Genomic DNA, 25,324 nt, shown 5'->3' with positions numbered 1-25,324 from the left:
AGGCTTTATGAATTATATTCATTTTTTTTTTTAATTAAGTTTTATAGATGAAATTGAAAGGATCTGAATTTCAAAGTTCAAAATTTTAAAGCTTTTAAATTCAAATAGTGGGTTTATGTAGAAGTTATAAGGTCTTATAGATAATTTTATATTCATTTTAAGATGGAATGAAATAAAAACAAGGCCTTTTAAAGAATGGAAATTGTAGTAATTGATGAAATCACATTTTTAGTGTGTTTGAAAATGCATTTTGAAAATATATTATCTTGTTTGTATAATTAGAATCAAATAATTAATTGTAAGTAACAAAATGTGATGTAAGATTATATCGTTTGAAATTATATTTTAGGCCTGTGTCAAATACACGGGAGTTTATGACATTATTAACAGTAAATGTTAATATGTTATTGTTACGCGAGGTGTATTAAGTTCTTATTAAGAAATAATATCTTATTCTTGGATAAAACATATCCTAGATATCTCAATTAGAATATGATATTATTCTTAGAAATAATATCTTATTCTTAGATAATGTTATGATTTTGTGTCGTGGTAAACAAACAAAACAAAAAAGTTCCTATAACGATGATGTTTTTAGATGTTTTGTTTTTCGTATATGTCTCATGACAATTATTATAAAAAAATTTAAAAAAGAATAATAATACAATTGTTTTAAAATCTAATATATTTACATCGAATTTTATTTCTTTTTAATTAATTAATTATGTATTTACACTAAATTTTATTTATTTTTAGTTAACTAATCTATATTTATATGATAGGACATACTATTAAGATGTGTATTAGCTATTATTTTATTGAATATATATTAACTATTATTCTATTTGGATATATACTAGCTATTATTATTTATTTATTATATTAGAAGTATTGGTTCAAAAGTGTAAATTTGTGATGTAAAACAAAAATGTGTAAATTTAAGTCAAAATTGCAACAAAAATCGATTTTAAGATATCAAAAATTATGATTGGTCAGTAAGTTATTAGAACAACTGTGATTTAATATAATAAAAGATATGTCTTGTTGTTTAATGTTGTCATATAAGTAGATAATTAGTTTTTTTAACGATTCGAAATATATAATTTAGTGACTTTGACCAAAAAAGACATTTTTTTTGTCTTTACTACATTATAAAAATTATGGCATGTTGTTGAAAAGTTAGAAAAAGAAAAGTTTGGAAATTACTAATTTACCCTTAATGAGTCATCTTTCTTTATTACTTATAAGAAATTACGTAATTGCCTTTAATGAACTAATTTTTCACTTTAAACCTTTAACTTTTAAAATATCCCTACTATCATCTTTACATTAATTACATTTACATCAACATTCACCACCGTCGCTGTCACCATCAGACTACCGTCATTGCCATCACCGCCGCATTGCGCGGATACCGTAGTAATATTATCGAAATAAAACACATAGTCAAATATTAGCACATGTTATAAATAAGTCATTAAAAATCAATTATAACAAATTTTCATGACGTATAAAAGGTAACAGTAGTAGTATTACAACAAGATATACTCCGTATGTCTAGGCATGATTTAATTGGTAGAAGAAAAGAGAAATACAGAAACATGATGTTTGGAGACCTACTTATGAATTAGTGAGTTTTGTACCCTTAAAAACGTGAAAAATCAATTAAAAACGTGAAAAATCAACTTTTATGGATTTTTCCCCAACTCTAAAAACAAATTATTTTTGGTTTCAAAACAGAATTATCTAATAATTTTGTTGAACGAGCAATGCTAAACACCTTCCAAATCATTCCATTCAAACTTCCATTCATGCATACAAGATGTAACATTAATTAAACATAAATTGTGTGTTACTTTTAACTTTCATTATTAATTTATGAAAAGATAAATGTGTGTATCATACAATTATCAAATTAGGTAAATATTATGGAACCTCATAAAATGATGAACTTTCAAATAAAACCAGATAAGACATTTATTATTCAGATTTTCGATGAATATATTTTAAGAGTGTAACAAACATTTATAATTCTTATCGATCTATCATTTTTTTTTAAACGAGATGGTACTCATGCAATACGGCGGCGGTGCCGGTAACGGGTGGTACTGGTTGGGGTGATGGTAACAATGTGTTTATTAATCTAAAAGTGATTAATGTAAATGATAGTGTAGTTATTAGTATTATAGAGATATTATGTGGAAATATTTAAATTAATGAATAAAGAAGATAGATATTTTGGATAAATATGAGTGGAAAATATTTGTAGGATATATTAGGTAGATGTAGTGTGTGAGATAAGAATGTGTTAAAAATTAAGGGTATTTTGGGTATTTTAAAGGTAGAGAGTTAAAAAGAGGGGATAGTAGTTTGTTTATTAATATAACGAGCATGGTACCTGCGCAATATGGCGGCGGTGGTGGGGAAAGCAGTCTAATGTTGTCAGTGATGTTATTATTGGTGGTGGTGGCGATGTCAAATGGTGTAGGTTGATGTAATTGTGATAGTAGAAATTTTTAGAAAACAAGAGCTTAAAGTGTTAATTATTAAAATAAAAGTTTATAGTGTAAATTATAATTTATTAAGAACAAAACATAAAAAAAGTCAAGGGTAATTCTGGTAATTCAAAGGTAGAATTACCTAATATAAAAAGAGGTTATCTCTTTTATAAGGGAGTAATGATAAAGATAAAGATATTTAATATCATCTTGGAATTAAGTTGATAATTATACTTGATAATAGAAATTTTGAATATTTTTACAAATAGTAAAAAAAAAAAAAAAACTTCTTAAAAGTATTATCAAACATACAAATAAACATGCATAGACATAAACATAAAAGAAACTTACAATGCATTGATGGCCTTGTTGGATTTTTGGCATTGTTCATTAATTATCAGGTGTAGATAACGAAGGTTAGATCTAAGTAATAAGTTCGACTCTATAGAGTGACATGTCCTGGGGGTTTTTCTTTTAAATCATCTGCAACGACTTATTGATCTACATTTCGTAGTCTAAAATACGTGTAATGATTCACCATTATACGGTAAAGTATCCCCTGATGTCGAATATCGACTGGCTGTTAAAAAAATTTTATCTGGCATAAAAAGTAACGTGATTTCGGTGTGGTCTATATGGAGCCGGAACACATTAGACGATGTTCTTTTTATTAGGAAAAAAAAGCATCGTAACATTCTTTTTTTACTTAATTGTAGTTATATCTCTATCACATTACAAAGTATTTTAAACTTTTCAACTTTTCAATAATTTTACACATACTAAGACATAATGTATAATACATCTATATACATCTCAACAACTAATTTTATCTCTTATAAAATCTCAACTACTCATTTCTCTCTCTTTTTCATAAATCATTTTATTCTTCTAATTCATTCAAAGTATTTTATCTCAAAAACCGTACATCGATAAATTATAAAAATTATATGGGTGATATTAAAATTTCATGTTCTTTCATTATAGATGTCATTCGCTATACTTTCGACGAATTTTTAAATCTGAGGGCGGAAACCGTACGTCTAAGGCATTTGGCTATTACACTCTATGACTTATCATCTCCTATGACATATGACCCCACCATCTTACCGTCGCAACGCGCGGGTACTTTCTCTCGTTATATTATACTCATATATAACAAAAAAAAAGTTTCGAATATCTATTATATAAATAAAGAAAAATTGTTAGACGTAAGATTTTTTAAAATTCTCTCATGTGGCACTTCCACACAATCTTTGAATTTAATTATGACATCATCATATTATATTAATTTTAAAATTTAAAATATCATTAATGTTCACATTGCTATATAAAATTTTAATCACCTCAGTTTTTTGTTATAATAAGCCGAAAATTATGATGTCTTTTCGAATATCGGTTTTACGTTTTTGCTTTTATAATCGTATGTGTTTCAACGTGTGTCTACAACTTTTATTTTCGTTTACTTTCGTATTTTTACATAATTTATCACAACTTTTCAATTTATTTAACGCTATTATTATATATTTTAATATGACATATTTTAAAGCTACATGGATATTATTCGGTTTATTTGAAAAACGTTTATAAGTTAACCTGAGTTGAACCCAGGTTGATTAACTAGTTCTAAATCCACTATGTGGGCTCCAGAGGTGAGTTTTTTCTCAAGGTTTCGGGTTTGAGTCTTAAGTTCTCATCTCAAGATATTTTTCATGAGGAGTAGGTTGGAGGTCCAGAGATTTATTGATTAAAATTATCTCTAATACGTCTGAATCGAAACTAACTTTAAAAAAAAAACAAACTACTATATACAGAGAAAACATGATTGTTAAAAATGGTGTAAACGTGCTATTGGCTTTGAGTTAATAGATGGTGGGGCCTGAGTGAGTTGTGACAACTGTGACAACAAACTAACAATAATAAAGCCCTCTTTCTTTGTTACAATAATTTGGAATAAACCCCTTGCGTTTTAGTAATAAAAGCAAGTATTCACGCGTTGTGGCGGTAAAATGATGAGGATGATAGGTCATAGAGTATGATAGGTCATAGGAGGTGATATGTCATAGAGTGTCATAGTCAAATTTCTTAGCCGTACGGATTCCATCCTCAGATTTAAAAATTCGTCAAAAGTATATCGAATGACATCTCTAATGAAAGAACATGAAGTTTTAAGAACACCCATATAATTTTTATAATATATCGATGTACGCTTATTGAGATAAAAGATTTTTAAAAAATTAGAGAAATAAAATGATTTGTGTAGGAGAGAGAAAAATGTATGCATTGATGTATGGTATATCATGTATTATCATGTGTACATTGTTGAAATTGAATGTTAAAAGTTGAAAAGTGGATTTGCTTTATAATATAGTACGAGAGCAAGTATCCGCGCGTTGCGACGGTGAGATGGTGGGGTGATGGGTCATAGAGTGTGATAGGTCATAGAAGGTGATAGGTCATAGAAGGTGATAGGTCATAGAAGGTGATAGCCAAATGCTTTAGCCGTACGGGCTCCGTCCTTAGATTTAAAAATTTGTCGAAAGTATATCGAATGAGCATGGAATTTTAAAAACACCCATATAACTTTTTTGATTTATCGTTGTACGGTTTTTGAGATAAAAGATTTTGAATGAATTGAGGGAATAAATAATTTATGAAGGAGAGAGAAAAAAAATGATTGGTTGAGATTTGAGGAGAGAAAAAAATAATATAGTTATTTTAAGTAAATATATAATATATAGGAGGACATTTTGAGAAAACAAATGTTGAAACTTAAATTTAGACAAGAACTTTTTGATTTATAATATAAAATAGATATAGATAGATTAGTATGTTACCTCAAAGGACGAAATAATATAAACTGGAACCACATAAGTACATAACTTTACAAAATGTTACTCCTATAAAGTGGCCACAAAATTTATCTTTATGACACAAAACAATTGAATAAACCAGAAACAAAACACTCGCATAATAATAAATCGTTGAAAAAGTTTAATTTAATAAATACATGTGCAATTAAATTCTGGCGTTTTGCTGTTACTAACATTAAAGAAAAAAACACAACAGCAACCTCAGAGATCACTGCCATCTCCATCTTTCTGTGTGATCAAACACACCTATTCCACGATTTTCGTAAGCTGTCTCTATCTATTATGTAATATCTTTTCTCTTTTCTACTTATTTATTTTTTTAAAGTTAAAGTTTTGTATTATATGTGATACTAGAATTTTGGTTGATGTATATGATTTGCTTGCTGGACATGATCGCTGTAATTCCAACTTAAATGACTTACTTAATATCCCCTTTTACATGATCCGAATTGGTTAGGGTTTAATGTTTTTATTATCTATAAGTTTTTCGTATTGTAGATCCTGTATTTATCAGCCTAAAAAAGTCAAAAAGAAAAGCAAAAAAAATATAAAATAAAAAGCTTTTACATTCATCAAGCCAGCCCAAAAGTTTAAGTTACATTCTTTAGAGTTTTTGGAAATTGGAATACAAGATGTATGCCTTTGTTTTGTTTGGGAATGCTTATGGCGTTTTCAAAAAGCCTAAACACAATTTCAAATGTTTGCGGTTTTCTCTTAACATAAGCTAAATATTAAACTTTTAAGCCATAAGTACTTTACAAAACAATATGCACTCTATAAATTTCATTTTTGCTCAACATCATATGTTTGTAGCTGCTTATTCTTTATCTAGTTAGTTACATGCTTAGAGGTAATTTAACGCGTTTCCAGCTTCTGAATACTCGAACCATGGGTGACGATGGTCCTAGAGGAATCCAAATTTTCCCTGATCATTTTAAGGCTTCAGCTTCTGGTATGGGGACACCTGAAACAAGTAGTTCATCCAGCTCCTATACCACTAATGAATTTGAGGTATTATTATTCATGTTGGTGATGAAATTTATACGTTGATCCTATTTTTCTTGGAAATATACATATTTTTTTCCATATATAAAATAGTTTGTTTGATATAAGTTCATTGATGGGCATTAGCATAGTTCCGGCAGCCATTTGTGGGCTAAAAGAAGGTTAAGAAGTGCTGCATCCATATTGAACTTGCTTAGTCCACGGAGGCTATCTTGGGGAAATGACACAAATGGGCAAGAAAAGGTCAGTATCGTACACTGTCCTTCAACTTTTTTTCTTTTGGATAGGCAAAGTTTCACAGGAAACATATTAATGCACACATCTGTGCGTTATAGGACTTGAATCAACAACCTTTTGGTTGTTAGGCCAACTCAAATACAATTAGGTTAGAATCCCTTCAACTTTATTCTGATCCTCTTTTCATCTTTCATGAAATAATTTTTGGGTTATGCAGGTTGTATTATCATCTAGAGAAGTAAAATCTCTTCAATCTGAGCTTGCTGAGTTAGAAGAGAGAGAAGCTCACTTGAGAGCCCAGTAAGGCAACTCATACTTTCCTATTTCTGGAAAACCAACATGCCATTTATAATATTGTTTCATAGATATACTCTTTACCCACTTCAAGTTCAAACTTAAGATCAATAAGTATCCTGTGTTAAGAATGTGATTTGGAGGATATTTGCAGGTGCTTGACCGTTTCAGTGTCCTTATATGCCTAATAGAGGTGGCCATCATGGGTCACATTTCGCTATATTTTGTCTCAAATGTGTGAAATCAAAACAACTGGCTAATAGGAAATCCCATTAAACATCTCCTAAAATCTATTAATATTGTTTTTGTAATCGTAACTGCCACAATAAATGGATAAAAATGGTCAAGCGGGTCAACCAAACCCGCGTTAATACATACTTATAATCTGACCCGTTTCAACCCAAGGCCGTTTTGACTCCGCTACCAGTCCTACCCATCTTGCCACCTCTGGTGCCTCTATCCACCATCAATGTTCAAAGACTCAGTGTCACCTGTTATTTGCAGGTTGGAACATATTGATGAGGTTCTGCGCACTTGCCATCTTTCAGGCTACTTGCACATGAGAACGGTATCTACTATCGACTCCTTTATCTTTTCCTCTGCTTCTGATATTGAGACACTATGTATGGTCGATTATTGTGGGCAATTCTCTGATATGCTCTATCATAGAGATGGGCAGCATTACCTGGAGAACCTCTTCCTCTTGATGACACTGAAATTGATGACTGGCTTCCACGTTTTGTTGTTCTTCATGGTCCTTGCTTCTTCTTATATTTTCTGTCCACAGGTAATACCTAGATTCTGTTCATTTCACCATTTGTGTTTACAAGTTCTTTCGTAGGTTAGTAATGGAACATGTAAATAAGTATTTGAGATATTATTTGATGTATGCATCAGCCAACTTACAAGATCTGAGTAGTCGAATTTGTTATTTGATTATAGTGGTACTTGTTTGTACTTAGCCTTATGATGGTTTACTTTGCTGATCTGCCTAAATTTGTTGTAGATTTAAGCCCTCAAGACTCCACCCTCTTATCTGATGTCGTTGAAGTAGGTCCTATGCCATGTGCTTCTAAAGAAGATGGGGAAACTCTGCACTATTTTTATATTTTAACGCGCTATGGACTTAGATATGAGTGTTCAAGCACTTCTAAAATCCAGGTACATCCATCTATGGAATTTTGACCGATTTACTTGTGAATCGATTTTTTTTTTATGTTTTATATCTAACAGATCAGTTAAAAAAATTACTTAACACCTAAAAATATCACCCGCCGATTTTTGCACCTCTGTCCTATATGCATATTTACTGTCACACTGTAAATAAACGGTATCTACTTGTCATGTTCAAACTATAGAACAGCTTCTCAAATAGCAAGTTCTGCTCAAAATAAGCTACTCTTCACTGGTTTTTACTGTGCCAAAAGTTGTTTTTATGGAACTTGTGAAGCTGCTGTGCTGTTTTATGTGGATGTCATTGTTATTACTACTATAATAATTCCAATATGAGCTAAAATCACATCTTCGTTTGTTTATCAATCAGGTAGATAATTGGTTGACAGCGTTACAAGACAAATGCGAATTGGGCTCAGATTCTAGAGATCATTAACGACAATTAAACACATGACATGAAATTGGTGATTGGTAAACTGAACATAACTTAAGTTGTTGGGTTAGCTGGTAAGTTTAGTTTGTTAATACGAGTTGTGGGATTCCTAATAGATAAGGAAGATTGTTTACAAATTAATAGTGTTATAAATGACCGATGGAAATTGAAGATCAGATTTGTGTGTAGTTGGCAATAGTCCTTTTTTTTTTTCTTCCTTTCCCCCTGTGTATATTTGCCTATTTGGCAAACTTGTATCGTAGTTGATTGAAAAGAAAGAGGTGATGAGAAGATGGTAATCTTACTTTTTTGAGTTTCATCGGATTTCATGGAATTGGTAAGGGCGGTTTAAAATAGCAATGATATTTCATATTTGGTAAATGCCGATCGCATGGACATGATTCACCTTGATTGAAAAATGGCCCAACTTTTAGACAATTGAATACGTTTTCACACAAGCTACAATAACTTTATGTATGGGATGTAACTTTTTATTGTATAACTAGGAGTGCATTTGAGAAATTATTTTATCTTTTTTCTTTTCATAAATTTATCCTTCAAGGTACAAACTATGAATGAAATACAACGGTTTATTTCATAATGAGTGGTGTCAGAGTCATTCTCGATTTTACCTAAGGTCTTGGGTTCAATTCTTAGGGATAACAAAATTTTGGGGTTTTTCTTTTTAAATACTTATAACGGCTTATAGTCAATATCTCGTTGTCTAGAATACGTGTAAGGCTTCACCATTATACGATGAGGTTTCCTCGATTTGGGGAAAAAAGTTTAAGAAAAAAAAAAAAAAAGGCCAGTCATCATTATTCTGGAAAAAGTTTAATTAGTTCACCTAATCTACCACGTGAGCATTAGATCTGGAGCCACGTGGATTCTATTTAATGCAATCGAGCATAGAGGGTTTTGGCAATTCTGATTCAACAAAATGATGCCATAATAATTTGGTGGAGATATTTATTTCAATAACAGGCCTTTAACTTCACGTTAGTTTGAACACAAACCCTACAATATAAGCTCGTTGTTTAAACTTAACCCGGACTGTAATTTATCTATTATTTTGCTCGCTCTTTAATTTTTTCAAGTTTGGATATTTCATGTTTTAACTTGGTAGATTTTTAAGCATATACTCTAGTATGTCGAAACTTTTAAGCATCAAATGAAGTACATATATGATAGCATGTTCAATTAAAAATACGTATATAAAGGAAAGCATTTAATTATATATCGCAAGACTATAGGATGATAATTAGTATTCGTCTTGTGTGTTTTATTAGCCACATGATGTTTTTTCTCCTTATAATATGAATACGAGGTGTTTAATGACTGATAAAACCATGCTTCTCTATATTCTTATCTCCTTAATATTGAATATTAAACAAAACATGAAGCTTTGAGCCATCCTTTTTTTATTTTTTAAAAATGCAATTTCTTATTATGTTGTGATACAAAAATATCATCGAATAATCAAATAAAATTTTACGTGACATAATTTTGCTTTAAGTGTACTTGATAAAACCGTGAGTATCTATGACTTATTTGAATCTTTTATCTAGACACCCTCAAAATGTTTACATAAGAAGATACAAATCTGAAATCTTGACGTTGCGATGCCTAACCACTTCTATCTTGTAGTATACGTAATTTGCTTCATTTGTATTCTATACATATTACTTGTAGCGAATAGAAGAGAAACAAAAAGAACCCGTCTGAAAATAGATGAAAAGATGAGGGTTCACTTTTTAAGTATTGTTCAGTTTTTTTTTTTTTTTTTTTTGCTGAAGTTGCCTTTTCTACCAAATACATTGGGAACCTCAAATATCCAATCACAATCAACCAAAACCCTCACTGCACACACACACACACACACACTGCGACTGCGCTGTTATCTCTCTCCCTCTGAAAACCACCGACCGTTAAAATCTTGAGAGGAGAAGAAGATGACTACTCAAATCTTCAGATCGGCTTCACGCGCCGCCCGCTCTTTCATTTCTAAGCACAATAATCCTCGTCTGTTCTCCTCCGGTATTCTTTCTTCAACTTATAATGTCTATATGAATGAATTACATTTCTGATTACGTTTTAATCTGTATTTGCCAGAAATATCTAACAGATTTATTAGTATTTTCCGTAAGATTATGTATTCTTTAGATGAGTACTGATAGTAGTGATTGAATTTATTTATTTTTTTGAATTCTGTCTTATATATGTCTAAGTCTTTTGTTATTATAAATAAATTTTGATAGATATTTTTATATCTTTGTTTTTTTAATTCTTAAGGAGATTTGTTTCATTATATTGGAGATGATCAGAAGAATATTCGTTTGTAGTACTCACTTTATAAAATTAGCAACATGCTTTAAAACGAAGGATGTTTCGATTATAAGTTTTTGGAATGATTAATCTGGTTAGTATATTATAATATACAGTATTTAGTCATCTTTTGCAGTCATTAGCTGTATAATGATGATGTAAGACATGATTGTCAGTATACTACCGTGTCGTAAGATGATTTATTCTCAAAATTTTTGATGCAATGTGAAATGTAGAATTTACTTACTGTTCTTTACTTTGTAGAAGGACGAGCTGTTGCTGCTGCAGCAGCAGTTTCATCCAAAGGAGTGCTGCCGGCACTAGCTTCTTTTGGGCGAGATAATTCTGGAAACACTTCTAGCTCATGGATTGCTGGAGCATTTGCCCTTCCTGCTGCAGGTTTCCCCTTTGATACTACTTTTGGACATATGATTGTCTTTAAAATATTCCTGCCGAAATCATATGTAATAATCGAAAGTATTTTTCTTTTCTTTTATCCATAGCCTACATGCTTCAGGACCAAGAGGCACATGCAGCAGGGGTATTACAATGCTATCCCTTCTCTCTTTTTTTTTTTAGTTTCATTTTTACGATTGATAACATGCGTCTTTCTTGCTGTTAATTTCATCTGTGAAGCATGATTGATCGTTTCTTCATGTGTGTGCAGATGGAGCGCACTTTCATTGCTATCAAGCCAGATGGTGTGCAAAGAGGGCTGGTAATTTTTCCATCTTTCTTTGATACATTCTATATACCCTTAACAGCCAATAAGAAGAAAATAAAGTACTTATATTTTTTTTAAAAACATTGTTTCTTATCTAATAAAGTTTTCTTTTTTCTTTTAGATATCAGAGATTATAGCTCGCTTTGAACGTAAAGGCTTCAAGCTTGTAGCCATCAAGCTTATCACCCCTACAAAGTCCTTCGCCCAACAACATTACCATGATCTCAAGGAAAGACCCTTTTTTGATGGCCTTTGTGACTTCCTTAGCTCTGGCCCTGTTCTAGCCATGGTAAGAAAATTCAATTATTGATATCTTTTGTTTCAATACTGATGAACCAGTGAACTAAGGACCCTTTACTCATTTATGCAGGTTTGGGAAGGAGAAGGTGTTATTAAATATGGCCGTAAACTAATTGGAGCCACGGATCCACAAAAATCTGAGCCAGGAACCATCAGGGGTGATTTGGCTGTTGTTGTTGGAAGGTATATTACTCTGCACCACCAATATATATATATTTCTTTTATATATAATTCATTAATTGTTCCACTCAGAAGTTTTTCATGATATTCTGTTTTGGTACATGATATGTTAAGACGTACAAGTCATCCTTTATGATCATACTTTAGCATAATATATTGATCTCATTGGATTGTGCTTTGTAGGAATATCATCCATGGAAGTGATGGCCCAGAAACCGCCAAGGATGAAATCAACCTATGGTTCAAGCCAGAGGAGGTGACGAGTTACACAAGCAATCAAGAAAAGTGGGTCTACGGAAACAACTAATGCCTTCCATTTTTGCTTCTTCAGTGCCTTCTTAGGCAAATTAATTTCTCGGCTCCAAGAATAAAACCAAAGAATAAAATTGCTGTATTTCTATTTTCTAATTTATAAATGAGCAGAACGGTATCAGTTTTGTGAACTTAAAAAGTTCTTATAGACCATCTTTTTAGCTAAAGACAGAAGTGTATGGTTGAAGCTGTGTTGTAATCTATTCGAATTTTCATCCATCTTCATATGTACTTTTGGTGGCTTGATGTTGTTTCTTGGTTCTTATTCGAATGCTTCCATTAAGAAAGCGACCCAAAGATAATCATTGCTGCAAACTGTTGTGCAAGCATACATTTAAATTGGTGGAGTTGGAAATTTTAAATATGTTTTTATTTTAGCAGACAATGATAAGGAACACTGTTTGTCAAATGAATATGTGGGTTTCACGCACGTATTATCCAATAGCTAACTGATTTATAATGGTTTTACTAATAACATGAACACCAAATCGCCTAAGTTACCAACAATCACTTCAATGTGGAAGGGACCAACATTAATATCCGTATCAAGTTACCAAAGCGACTAATGATCAATAGAATTTGAGTGAAAAGGTATTAAAAATCTCCGACTATGGTTAATTAATCATAACCTCTCATGAATAAGATAATGATGCAATACGTTTCTGTAAAGTTAAACCTTTTTCTTCTTTTTTTTGTTACATTATTTCCCTAATTCAGTGATTATAGACATTGAGATAAAGATTGGAAGACTGAAAAGACAGATACAGCCATGCAGGGTCAAAACTTACCTATTGAAAAGAAAAGTGTATAAACTGATATAAATAAAAGAAGTGGAAAAAAAAACGTTATTTAGTTGCTATATAAAATATACTATGATGATGTAGAACAAATTGGGGGTGTAGCTCATATGGTAGAGCGCTCGCTTCGCATGCGAGAGGCACGGGGTTCGATTCCCCGCACCTCCATTTTCTTTTTAATTTAACGACCATTATAAAAATCCCTCATCGTCATCCTTTAACTCTTCCTAACCGCTTTCAACCTCTCGTACCTCATCTTCTCCACACACACCAATCTCACCTTCATTTTACACACACACAGTAACCGCATGACGTTGAACATAACATCCACGCCATGGCCAAGCCGTCTCTACCTTCACAATCACCGTTTCTTAACCAACGAATCCACACCAAAACTTACTTACTACTGCTACACTTTTCGCACTCCAATTCATAATACTAATAACATTGTAAAGGCTTCTTTGAGTGATCAGAGTACTGTTGTTGACTCTGGTGATAGTTATGAATCAATTATTAGTAAAGTAGTTTCATCTGCTAAAGATGCAAGTGAAGCACTCCAGGTGTTTGGTGAAATGACTAACAGGACTAGTGGTGTTGTCACTACTTCCGATTGCTGCTTGATTATTTCCGCCGCGCTTGATCGGAATAATGCTGATTTGGCTCTCTCCGTTTTTAACGCCATGAGGTCCAGTTTCAATACAGGTATATACATATATATATATATATATGTGTGTGTGTGTGTGTGTGTGTGTGTATCTATATTTTACAAACAAGAGCAAGTAGAGTAGGAACTAGACACTAACACCAATCTTCGTAAGCAGTTAGTCGGGTATGCTTACTTTATTGAGATAGTTAATGAGTATGTTCATACGAGAGGTTATTTATTACTGTATATAGCAACATCCTAATTTGTCATAGGCTATCGTTAGCGAGTAGCGACATCCTATTTTGTCATGACTTATTATCTATTACTAGAATGGTACCGCGCGATGCGGCGATGTAATGGCGGCGGCGGGGAGGTGACGTAGCGGCCCCGACGAGTAGTATACGTTATTAATGTAATGTGGTTTTGATAAATTGTTTGAAACTTAAAATTTCACTATTGGAACCTAAAATTCAACAAAATAAAATTTGCTTTATAATATAGTATAGAAGTATAGATATAGATGTATACTATTTAGGGACACCATGTCGATAAGGTTGAATTTCATTACATGTATATGTATAGAATTTGATCATTTTGAGTAGAATTTTAGCGTAAAAAATGTGAATAATGATGTAGTCTCTTACTATTACGAGTATGTTTTTGTTATGGATTTTGATTATGATAACCTTTAGGTGTTCACAAATACACTATTATATGCATAAAAAGTGGTACTTTATATATAACCATAAAGTACGATTTTTATACATGCATTTGCTTATTACTTCTCTAAATTTTTTGTGCCTATCCTCGAATAGGATAGAGGTAAGACTGCCTACATGAAATTGCTTATTACACTACCACTACCACCTTATAAATCCCGCGGGTTGGCAGATCTGGATGCTGTCACTCTTAAAGTTAGAAGTGTCTCTTTGCTGAAATCTTGATCTTTTAATTTTGAAAAGTTGAGAAACTATCCATCTTGACGCATAGCATGCGTACATTTCTTGTTTGTTATTTAAGGATATGATTGAAGATTTTTGAATTTTAACAATTATTCAGTGGTTTCCATGTGCTAGAAATTTGTTTACAAACAAGGTTCTGTGATGGTAATTTCTTGTAAACAATTCTTTATTATCGTGTGAATCAATGTGCTAATCACATATGAATTGATTTTAATGCAAGTACATTTTGCATGATATCATTTGTTCTATAGTGCATGTTGTAATGTTTGAATATCTTAATGTGAGTCATATTATGGCTTTTTGCTCTTTCATGAACTAATAGAATAGACGTTTTTGGCAATTTACTAATATTTGACATGCGGAGATAGGTGTCGGAGATAAAGATGTTGGTGACAGATTGAGGTGGTCGAGACCTGATGTAAATACATACACATTGTTGGTTCGCGGTCTTGCAGCATCATTGCGGGTTTCAGATTCCCTTAGGATCATTGCAAATGTTTGCCGCGTGGGAGTATCTCCTGGTGAAGAGGTATGACTGCAGTTACTCTTTTGGTGCATAGGATCATTGCTAATGTTTTATTTGTATGTTAATCTGAAATTTGCTATTGTCTATGCAGGTACCGTTCGGTAAGGTTGTAAGATGTCCTAGTTGCATGATAGCTGTTGCTGTTGCACAGCCCCAAAATGGTATTCAGGCATGCACAAAAAAGCCCAAGATCTATCTATAACATTTAGTATTTAATATGAAAGTAGCTGCATATAATTATATATCGAAAACTAAAATTAGTTTTCGCTTGATGGATGTATTACCTCTTTATCTGTAATAGTTCCTGTGACATAAACTTTTTTGAACTTTAAATGATTTGTTTAGTCACGACAGTGTATTTTTGAATGTTTACTTAGCAAGCGTTTGGGAAAGTTATGCTAGAGTATTCTATCAAATTTTTTTGCTCTATCAAATTTCGCTCTCTCGGTTTATTATACAGACTTAATTGGGAGAAGATTTCACTAGTAAGATAGTCATTGGGGATCTGTTAAATTTACATATATTCATGAGCTCTGCCATCAAAACATTTATATTACCATATGGAAGCTGATGATCTGTTATTTACTCATCCTATAGCTCATTATCTTTTTTCCTTCATTATCGGTTAAATTTGTCATTCTGCAGATTGTTTCCTGCTCTAAATGCCGTTATCAATATGAGCTTGTTTCCGGAAACATCATTAGTATTGAGTCAGAAGAAATCAGGTTGGTTATTTGTATTCCGTTTTGTCCTTTGCAGTGTGATTTGTATTTATTAAGTGCGTATGATTGCCATATTTATGTGCTTATTGCTTACATAGTGCTTCTGGTTGTTACATGAGTAAAAATGGACTTCTAATCTCTGAATTAGTTTTTAGTAGTTTATAATCACTAGAGTTTTTTCATGTTGGTTCAGAATGTCGACCCTCCTTCCCTAGTTATTTTCTCACCAAAACTTTCATACTCAACTGAAATTCCATATCAATTCTTGACACGGTTATAAATTGAAAAAGGTAGTTTCTGATTTCTGGTACCACTTTTGTTGAGTGTGCTTGCATTGAAAAGTATCATGATGTGTGATGTTGATCATGTGATATTCACTTTTTCTAAGGATGTCCTCCTGCCGAACGCAGCATGGATGTACCTGCATGGAAAAGGGGGCTACAGTTCTTGCAGCTAACGAAAGAAAGTACTCCTGCTGCTGTTCACTCCGTTGTGGTAAGTTCTCCCTCCTACACATTTCATTCTTGTATATCCTAAAAACTCAATGCATATCTCAAAAGTTTATGACTCTTATCAGATTTACCTTTAATAGTCTTATTTTCGTCATTCCATTACTTAATGTCTTCACGTGGCTTTTGGCAACTTACTTACATGTGCCGTCTGAATGATGCAAAATTGTTCATATATCCGTTTTGCATTATCTCTCAGGTCCAGACACCATCTGGTATGGCTCGAACACACAGATTTGCTACTAAAACAGTAGATCTCCCTGCACAAGAAGGGGAACGTGTGACAATTGCTGCAGCAGCTCCATCAAGTGTCTATCGGGAAGTGGGTCCCTTAAAATTTACCCCCAAAAGCCCTAACTACTACGCTGGTGAACCCATGTGCCTAACAAACCATCTAAGTGGCAAAGAATCACCATTATTGAGGGCCCCTACAAAAAATGGAGGAATATCCTTATTGAGTCCAAGTGTCTTCTTTCCGCTTCTCACAATCTTAGCCACAGGTGACATGGCTTCAGGAATGATAGACCCCAGTTTACCTCAGTTTATTTCAGTTGCGGCTGTTTCATCCGTTGCTGTTGGTGCCACTTTAAATGGTCTGGTTTTTCCACAGTTCAGTCAAGTAAGTTGGCTATAAAATGTTACCATTTTATCACAATATAAATTTATTTCATTTTCATCTTAATACATTTACGTTCATTTGCATAAGTACAACTATTTATTACAATATACAATATATACACACATATGTGTGTGTGTATAACAAACGCACGCAAACACCTTACAAAATGTTCCCATTAGTAAACAAACAAACAAGACCACTGTTTATGTTTGTTGGTTCAACTAAACGACCAGGAATCATGTTAAAGTTCATCTGTTTACTAAGCAAATAACATAGGTGAACTTTTTACTGAACAGTTCATGGACTGTTTGCCGAATGTTAACTCAATCTTCAGCATCATAAGCATTTCAAAGATGCTTCATTCTTTTGTGTAACACTTGCATAACATTTAAGTCCTTTAATAGCAAAATGGATGCATGTAATTGACATCCCTTAGGGCTGTCATTAGCAAATTTCTTTGTATTAAGAGCTGATGAATTGAATCAGTCTCTGGTACTCAATTGTAGTGGTGCTGTAGATTGTAAATCAATCAGGTTTTTGTTTGTGTTAAAACAAAGGAATCCGCTCCACTGTGTGAATTTATACCATTTGGCAGTGTCATCTGTAAGTATGATAACTGATTTTTTTTTCCACCAGCTTCCTCAAAGGCTTGTGGAAACAGTTGCCATTAGGCAGCAACTACTTTCTCAGTATGACACACTTCAATCTCGTATTAAGGATTTAAAAGAAGCTGCTGAAAATGAGGTATTCTTCTGTAGTACCCACGTGTTGTCTGTAGATACGTTGTTAAGATTGTATGTGCATGTACTTCTTTATGCCGTTTGCCATATATTGCAGCATAGATTAAGTATCTTGATTTTTCTAACATATTAGGTGTGGATGCTGGCTCGTATGTGCCAGCTGGAGAACAAAATTGTTGCTGTTGGAGAACCTTCTTATCGGTAATTTCCTCGATCTATTTCTGTTACTTCTTTTCGTCTTTGTTGTGTAATTGCTTGGTTTTATCAAATAAATAGTAATTCATAAGATGTGTTTCTATTTTCATTTTTTGAAGTTCACGGCGAAGTAGAGTCAAAAGGGTGCGTGAAGGATTGGAATGCTCACTGAAATCACGAATTGAACTAATTGAAAGCTATGCAAGAGTATGTTTTCCACAGCAGTGAATCAGAGAGAAAATAATACTTTTATTAAGCTACTAACCTTTTGTGAGTTACTGCATGCTAATTTTTCTCCCTTTGCAGATTTCTTCAATGATCGAAATCGAGGTGGAAATGGACTCTGATGTTCTTGCTGCTGAAGCAGCCAGCAGTGTGGTGTGTAACAATTATTATACTTTTCTCGTGCCTTGTTTTGTTTTCCATTTCAAAACCCAGGGTTCCTCTATACCAAAAAGAAAGTCAACATTTGACCTTTTAAGCTTCAATGAGTTACTTTTTAGTATCCAACGATCCACATAATTTATTTCTGGATGTTGAGGAAAAAGTTGACGACTATTATTAAAAGTAGAACTGGATGGCGATTATTAGATGTCAGTTCCGATGCTTATATATATAATTCTTTATAAATTTCATGTGCAGGAGACTATAGCCGAACAGATAGAACAGATAATGGAACTTGAGAATCTTGAAGCGGTAAGTCTATGAATTTTACTTTTTGGTTTGCAAGATAATGTAAAATCAAATGATGTAGCCAAATTGTTGAACCTATCATAAATACCTCTAATTGATTTATATGTATTCCCTTGTTATTGTTTCTTTTGTTTTCATATGGGTCATGATGGAAACTGTTCGTTGTACAGAAATGGAGAATACAAGCCGAGGCAAATGATGAAGTCGAGAAGCTTCTCAGCTCTGAGATCATACCTTCACAACAGATTTCTGATACATGATCATCTTTTGGTCAAACAGTTATATAATCATCAGGTAGCGGATATTGGTTCTTTGAATATTTAGCACCATAAGTTGCGAACCATCAAATTCGTAGCTTAATTACAATCAACACGATTGTTCTCAGTTTCAGCACCGATTTCAAAAAAGAGAAAATGGGGTTCATTTGATCTTGTATAAAAGATTCAGAATTCATTCAATATTCTTTTGTAACCGCAGAAAAGGACATTGATGTTCAAAAATATTATAAGTAAAAGCTAAATCATCACTAGGCACTAGCTGTTGTAGTGTTGTGAGTACTGGAAGGAAAAAATTATTCGGGGCTTTTAATTATTCTAGTCAAGTAACATAGGTTAAAATCATGTTATTGTATTATAGTGGTGTAGTTGGTTATTGTGACTCGTGTTCTTAAAAGAAAGTGCCTACCGGTCCAGATTTTTCAGCAAAAAAGTTCATTTGGTGGAACTGTGGAAAAATGATGCTCTGTACCTATTTTAGTTTTAAAACGGCACCATACCCTGGTGATCTGTACGAGAGGTATAGATTATAGTGGTCATAGTGACACATAAATTCTGAATCACAATGATTGTAAATTAGTACTCGGTATATGCTTAGTCTTAAAAATGGTATTTGAAACTAAACAACCATTGTTATTTGTCGGAAACCTCAGCATAAATTGGCATTTTGCAGCCTTTTTTTTTAAATAAACTTTCTGTAAGCTGGATTGTATCATTTAGCTAGATGGATGGCTGTCATTATGATGGAATACACTTACGAAGTTATGAAGATGGGAAACTTGCTTACGGAGCCATTACCAAAGCCATGTGCTATTAAACAGATGAGTGCACTTTACGCCCTTGCATTTCCAATGGTGTTCCATTAGGGTTCTTTACTTTATCACAAAAGTTGTTCATTTAAAAATTCCAACTTTTTTACTTATTAAGTACAAATCAATCCCCAACATCGCAAATGTGTTTTTCATCTCTCATACCCGCACTTAGAATTGATGTCCTTGACATATGTTTGTTTCCCCCTTGTGATACTAACGAATACTTTCCTTTAACTAATTCAAGTGTAAGACCCCCAACAAAACAACAAATTCGTTATAGATGCCTTCGTTTCTAAAAAAATTATGACGTCAAAGGAGGGTGTTAAATAGGTTTCTTATTCCGTGTTGGAAGCCAAGATTAGTGGAGTATGCCAATTAGGTAGCAATAGGTATATATATCTTTATCATATCATACTGCTACTCCATTAAGTAGAAATTTATGTGCAACGTTATTAATCGATACTTTTTCAAAAATCATGATGGAAGAACTTTAAACTTGTTTGGTTGTAGAAAATGTTTTGTAGTTTTTCATTTTTAACTTTCTAGAAAATGAAAGGGGTTTTTATTTTATAGAATACAAATAAAATTTTGAAAACGCGTTCTAATTAGAAAACTAAAAAACATGTTAAAGATGTGAGAGGATGGGGAGGAATGAAATGGAAAATGGAAAACAAGAGAAAAATGTTTTCAAGTTTTCTGAGGAAAAGTAGAAAACACTGTTTTTTTTTTGGAAATCATTCTTTTTTCTATGATTAGAACGCGTTTTCTGTTTTTCATGTTTTCCTAAAAACAAAAATGGAAAACAAGAGGTGTTTTCCGCAACCAAACGCCCCCTAAGGTTTAAAGTTTAAACTCACGAAAATAACAGTGGATAGTTTTTTTCTTTCTATGCTTTATATAAAATGTGTAAATCATTTATCTATGTAATAAAATGTTTATATATAACCCACGAGCTATGTTTATTATTTTGCATGTTTATTTGGAAAAAAAAGGTCAATGTATATATCTCTGAAAGTCAGTTAAAGTTTGTGGAGGTCGGCAAGCAAAGTTTAAGGAAGTCATGTTGAATGTGTGACTTGTGGTGTTGAGAGAAAGAGAGAGAGAGAGACAGTTGGACAAATAAAGTACTGCCACCATTCCATTCTGTTCCAATGGAAGGAATAAACGCTCTGGTCTGGAATATTCATTTCTTGTTCTTCTTCTCATTTATTGATTATCTATCCTTTAAAGTTTATTACTTGCCGGTGTTCAACGCTGCCCACACAAAATCTTTTACTAACATTATTTATTTAATTCATCCATACCCAAAACTTAGGGCGCGTTTGGTTCACAGAATGTTTTGGGAAGGATTTAAATCTTTCAAAGGAATTGGAATTTGAAGGAATGGAATGGAATTTGACGAAATGTTTTTGATTTTTTGAAAATTCAAGTGATGTAAGGAATAAAATTCCTTCCTCCATCCCCAAGGAATGGAGATTCCATCAAATGATGGAATGTTTACATTCATATGGAATGAGATTCCCTCTTCTTTATGCAACCAAACGCACTAAGGAATGTAATTCAATTCCAATTCCATCAAATTCCATCAGATTCTGTGAATCAAACGCAACCTTAGTAGCAACTCAATTCCCAGGAGTCCTAATCAACATTATCAGCAAAACATTGTCTAAAAACTAATCCAATACTAAAGACTAATTTTTATCTAATTGTACTTTTACTTCCTCCAAACTAAAAACATTTCATTAAAATTAATCCAATACTAAAGACTAATTTTTATCTAATTTTACTTTTACTTCCTCCAACTAAAAAACATTTCATTAAAATTAAAACATAACATTGAAGACCGAAATCTTTTACATATTTTATATAAAATATTACTTAACGCCAACCAAATTGAGAAACAGTAGAAGACATGTCACTGTCACTATCATCGCGAGTATTCACTGTGTTTATAGCCATATAAATCATTTGATTCTGGAAGACAGTCTTCTGTTGCGTATTCATCCCCCGGGTCAGTCACATAACCTTCAGTCCGACAACCATCGTTAAGCAGACCAACAATGCCTTGCCAATATTCCGCGTGCTCAAGTGTGGTCGTTAAAGTGGAATCGACCTCGGTTAACTTTTGAAGAATTTGGTCCAACCAAGCGACGTTCTATTTAGTTATGTAGATATTTACTTTCAAATGATTATCTCTCTGTAATAATAATAATTATCCCTTACTTAAAAGCTCAATAGAAAAGAAGGGTACACTCAATATAATTCTAGCCAGTAGACAAATCATACAAGAATTGTATTGTTATTCAATTCGAAAACCCAATAAACTAGAAAGGAAGATATAGCCTACTCTACTTCCACATGTCTACTTCCACATGGTACTCTCACTAGGAATGATTAGTTAATTTAGTAAATATAATGCAGGTGTTATTTGAAAGGAATCAACTAAATAAAACAATTTTGCTTTCAACTTTTATAGATTAGATTAGGTTGAATTTTCCCCTTTCTTGTTAGATTATAGAAGATGTAAATGAGTAAATCTACTACACATGTAAGTAAAACTAGTATTGTATCCGTGTAATGCAACAGTGAAAACAACTTTCATGCAACAGTGAAAACAACTTTCATTATTTTTAGATTTGCATGATGTTATTATGAGTCAGTAGAACTGAGATTTATACAATGTCGATTGATTACAAAATGTCGCTTGATCAACCTAACCAAACCCAAGGTTATAGCATACATTCGAAATAATTTGTTTCTTCTATTTCAAGTTTATTAGAAAAAATTGCCAGACAAACTCTCATGGATGAAAAAAATAATATGATTAAGGTAGGTAGGAAGAATATAAGCATATGAAGGAGGGGGAGGGAGGCATGTTGGGGTGTGTTACTTTATCAGCGAAATGAGTTGGGTTGAACAATTCCTATTAGGCTATTATTATTGTGACCATCACCGTAAAGTTACAAACTAAGTGACGCCCAACTGTTAGCCGTTTGCCACCCAATTGTTAGCCGTCACGTAAAACCCAACCTCCCCATTATTATATTTTACTACTTTTTATTTATTTTCCCTTTCATATGATTCTTGTGAATCTCCATCACATTATTCACAATCACAACCGGGAAAGGTAACTATAATCATCATTCAAATATCAAAACCGAAATCAATTCATTAATCCGCATTAGATATTGGTTCGTGTTTTAAACGTTGAACCATTTTAAACATCATGCTTAAAGGAATTACGAGAGCAAGTACCCGCGCGTTGCGGCGGTGAGACAATGAGTATGATAGGTCCTAGAGTATGATAGGTCATAGCAGATGATATGTCATAAAGTGTTATAGCCAAATGTCTTAGCCGTACGGGCTCCGACCTCGGATTTAAAAATTCGTCAAAAGTATATCGAATGACATCTCTAATGAAAAAGCATGGAATTTTAAGAACACTCATATAATTTTTATAATTTATCGATGTACGATTTTTGAGATAAAATATTTTGAAAGAATTAGAAGAATAAAATGATTTATGAAGGAAGGAGAAAGTTGTAGGCGTTGATTTATGGTACATTATGTATTATCATGTGTACATTGTTGAAATTGAAAGTTGAAACCTTATTTGCTTTATAATATAGTATAGATATAGATTAGCTATGTATAGTAATCGTATCTTTTTGAATTGGATTTTGCTATCTATATTTTATACTATATTATAAAAAAGATAGCTTTATTTTTTGAAGTGTTAAAAAAAATGTAATATTTTTACTTAGCATATTCTTAACATTAATGATTAAATTACAATATCAATCATTTATCTTTTAAAATATACTCATTAACACTTTACATCAATTATCTACACCACTCGACATCTCATCTATTATCAACAGTCGCCCTCACAACCACATTGTCGCCGCCACAACCACCGCCACATTGCGCGAGTAACGTGCTAGTTTTAAGCTTATAGGCTTTGAATGGTACACTACAATATTGTACTACTTGTACATAATATCAATTTTCAACCATTGTGTATAGTATTTTATCTTTTGCTTAACCATAATTTTTTAAATTATGTTTATCAAACTCCCAATTCAAGTTAACCAAAGAGCAAAGGCTTTAATACCTAGTTGAAATCCTATAAAGTACGAGTATGTTCGAAGTTTTGTTCAACCACTACGAAACTAAATATGGATTAGATGTATTGAGTGTGGCATAAAATAGTTGACTCACATCTTATAAAATTCATAAAAGATGACTCCTTTTTGTGCCGACCAAAAATCTCCATTGAAAATGACATGAATTTTTGATATATATGTTCCAAATTTTATATTTTTGTTAAATGATGTCATATAAATGGATAACGTTGCATTTGAGGACGTGGCAATAGAGATTTCTAGAAAAAGCCTTGTTGTAAGCTACACTAATAATATTGAATCTTTGTATATATATCCTACAAATGTAACAATTAGTTAAAAAATGATTAATACAAAAATAAAAAATTCACATAAAATTATATAGGGTTTTGCTACACGAAGTCTAAGTGATTTCGTTAAGGTGCATTAATTAGTTGTACACTTACCATAAAATTCAGGAGTAAACTTTTAGTATGAAAATGTACAATCTTTTTATACATGTTAAGTAAATTTAACACGTTATTTCTGTAGTTTTTGCTTCGAACCTTAATTTCATTATGATGGTTTTATTAAGCAAATTAATCCCACACTATTTATATATATTTATATAACTAATAACTAATCTTAATACCCGCACAATATATAGATTGATAATATATTGTTTGATTTTTTTTATAATAAATAACATTTGAGTATGCTTTATTACATGCATGTAATCTCTTCAATGATAGTTAGTAGTAAGATACATGTATCATAAGCAAATTCATCATAGTTTGAACTTTCAATCACGTATCATTACATTAATGGACCCTTCTAGATTTTATTTTATTTTCTAAATTACTTGGGTAAATATCCTTTATCCTCCAAATTGGGATTATCATAAATTCATAATCATAAACTAAAATGGTATCAGCGCAATGCGGCAACGGTGACGTTGACGATGGTTTAGTGGTGTCGGTGAAGGGTGGTGCTGACATCGACAATTGGCGTCGAGTAGTGTAACCGTGTAAGTTAATGTAATGGTGATAGTGGAAATATTTTAGAAAATAAAGATTTAGAGTGTAAATTAGCAAGATAAGAGTTTAACGTGTAAATTAATTCATTAAAGACAAACTTGGTAATATCTAATAACCCTTTTCATAGGGGGTGTTTATTAAGGGTAATTTAGTACCTTTTCATGTAACAAATTTCTAACATTTTCCAAAAATTGGGGGTTAGATAATTATTATAAAGAAATACTATCATTGTATTCGCGCAATGCGGCGACGGTTTGGTGGTGAAGGCGAGTGGTGGGGGTAACGGCGCCCGTTGTGGTGGTGTTGGTGGTGGGTGTAACTGTGCAATTAATTGATG

At 32.4% G+C, this 25,324-nt stretch overlaps 2 protein-coding genes and 1 non-coding gene across 4 annotated transcripts; all 3 read left to right on the top strand.

Moving 5' to 3' along the window:
- The first annotated feature begins 6,241 nt into the window (after positions 1-6,241).
- On the top strand, positions 6,242-12,570 carry LOC122610366 (nucleoside diphosphate kinase 3-like). 2 transcript variants are annotated; one of them, XM_043783360.1, is made up of 14 exons: positions 6,242-6,379; positions 6,500-6,616; positions 6,828-6,910; positions 7,409-7,472; positions 7,574-7,691; positions 7,911-8,065; positions 8,448-8,490; positions 10,452-10,547; positions 11,103-11,234; positions 11,339-11,376; positions 11,503-11,553; positions 11,681-11,848; positions 11,930-12,042; positions 12,223-12,570. In XM_043783360.1, exons 1-14 carry the CDS (start codon positions 6,257-6,259, stop codon positions 12,344-12,346), a joined length of 1,425 nt encoding a protein of 474 aa, XP_043639295.1. In that variant the 5' UTR covers positions 6,242-6,256; the 3' UTR covers positions 12,347-12,570. The 2 variants fall into 2 exon arrangements, with proteins under 2 accessions (XP_043639295.1, XP_043639294.1); XM_043783359.1 differs by lacking the exons at positions 6,242-6,379; positions 6,500-6,616; positions 6,828-6,910; ... (2 more) ...; positions 7,911-8,065; positions 8,448-8,490 and having other exon boundaries at positions 10,336-10,547; positions 11,100-11,234.
- Positions 12,571-13,243: 673 nt separating this feature from the next.
- Positions 13,244-13,316, top strand: TRNAA-CGC. The gene has a single exon. It is a non-coding gene; the product is annotated as a tRNA-Ala (tRNA).
- Positions 13,317-13,391: 75 nt separating this feature from the next.
- Positions 13,392-19,432, top strand: LOC122579828. The gene is made up of 12 exons (XM_043752064.1): positions 13,392-13,850; positions 15,125-15,285; positions 15,374-15,451; positions 15,928-16,007; positions 16,415-16,499; positions 16,713-17,132; positions 17,769-17,876; positions 18,006-18,073; positions 18,187-18,274; positions 18,374-18,445; positions 18,710-18,763; positions 18,931-19,432. The coding sequence occupies exons 1-12, from the start codon at positions 13,457-13,459 to the stop codon at positions 19,018-19,020; spliced, it is 1,698 nt and encodes a 565-aa protein (XP_043607999.1). The 5' UTR covers positions 13,392-13,456; the 3' UTR covers positions 19,021-19,432.
- The last annotated feature ends 5,892 nt before the right edge of the window (positions 19,433-25,324 follow it).

Source organism: Erigeron canadensis, chromosome 8, assembly GCF_010389155.1.
Source record: "Erigeron canadensis isolate Cc75 chromosome 8, C_canadensis_v1, whole genome shotgun sequence".
Lineage (NCBI taxonomy): Eukaryota > Viridiplantae > Streptophyta > Magnoliopsida > Asterales > Asteraceae > Erigeron > Erigeron canadensis.
Note: the sequence above shows the minus strand (reverse complement) of the source record. Positions and strands in the feature narration are given on the sequence as shown.

Bases quoted from the DNA above. Each gene is read 5' to 3' on its own strand.
- LOC122579828 (XM_043752064.1), top strand. From the start codon at position 13,457: ATGACGTTGAACATAACATCCACGCCATGGCCAAGCCGTCTCTACCTT. The intron at 16,500-16,712 runs GTAAGTTCTCCC...ATTATCTCTCAG, and splicing joins CTGCTGTTCACTCCGTTGTG to GTCCAGACACCATCTGGTAT. The intron at 18,275-18,373 runs GTATGTTTTCCA...CTCCCTTTGCAG, and splicing joins TAATTGAAAGCTATGCAAGA to ATTTCTTCAATGATCGAAAT.
- LOC122610366 (XM_043783360.1), top strand. From the start codon at position 6,257: ATGGGTGACGATGGTCCTAGAGGAATCCAAATTTTCCCTGATCATTTT. The intron at 8,066-8,447 runs GTACATCCATCT...TTTATCAATCAG, and splicing joins CAAGCACTTCTAAAATCCAG to GTAGATAATTGGTTGACAGC. The intron at 12,043-12,222 runs GTATATTACTCT...TGTGCTTTGTAG, and splicing joins TTGGCTGTTGTTGTTGGAAG to GAATATCATCCATGGAAGTG.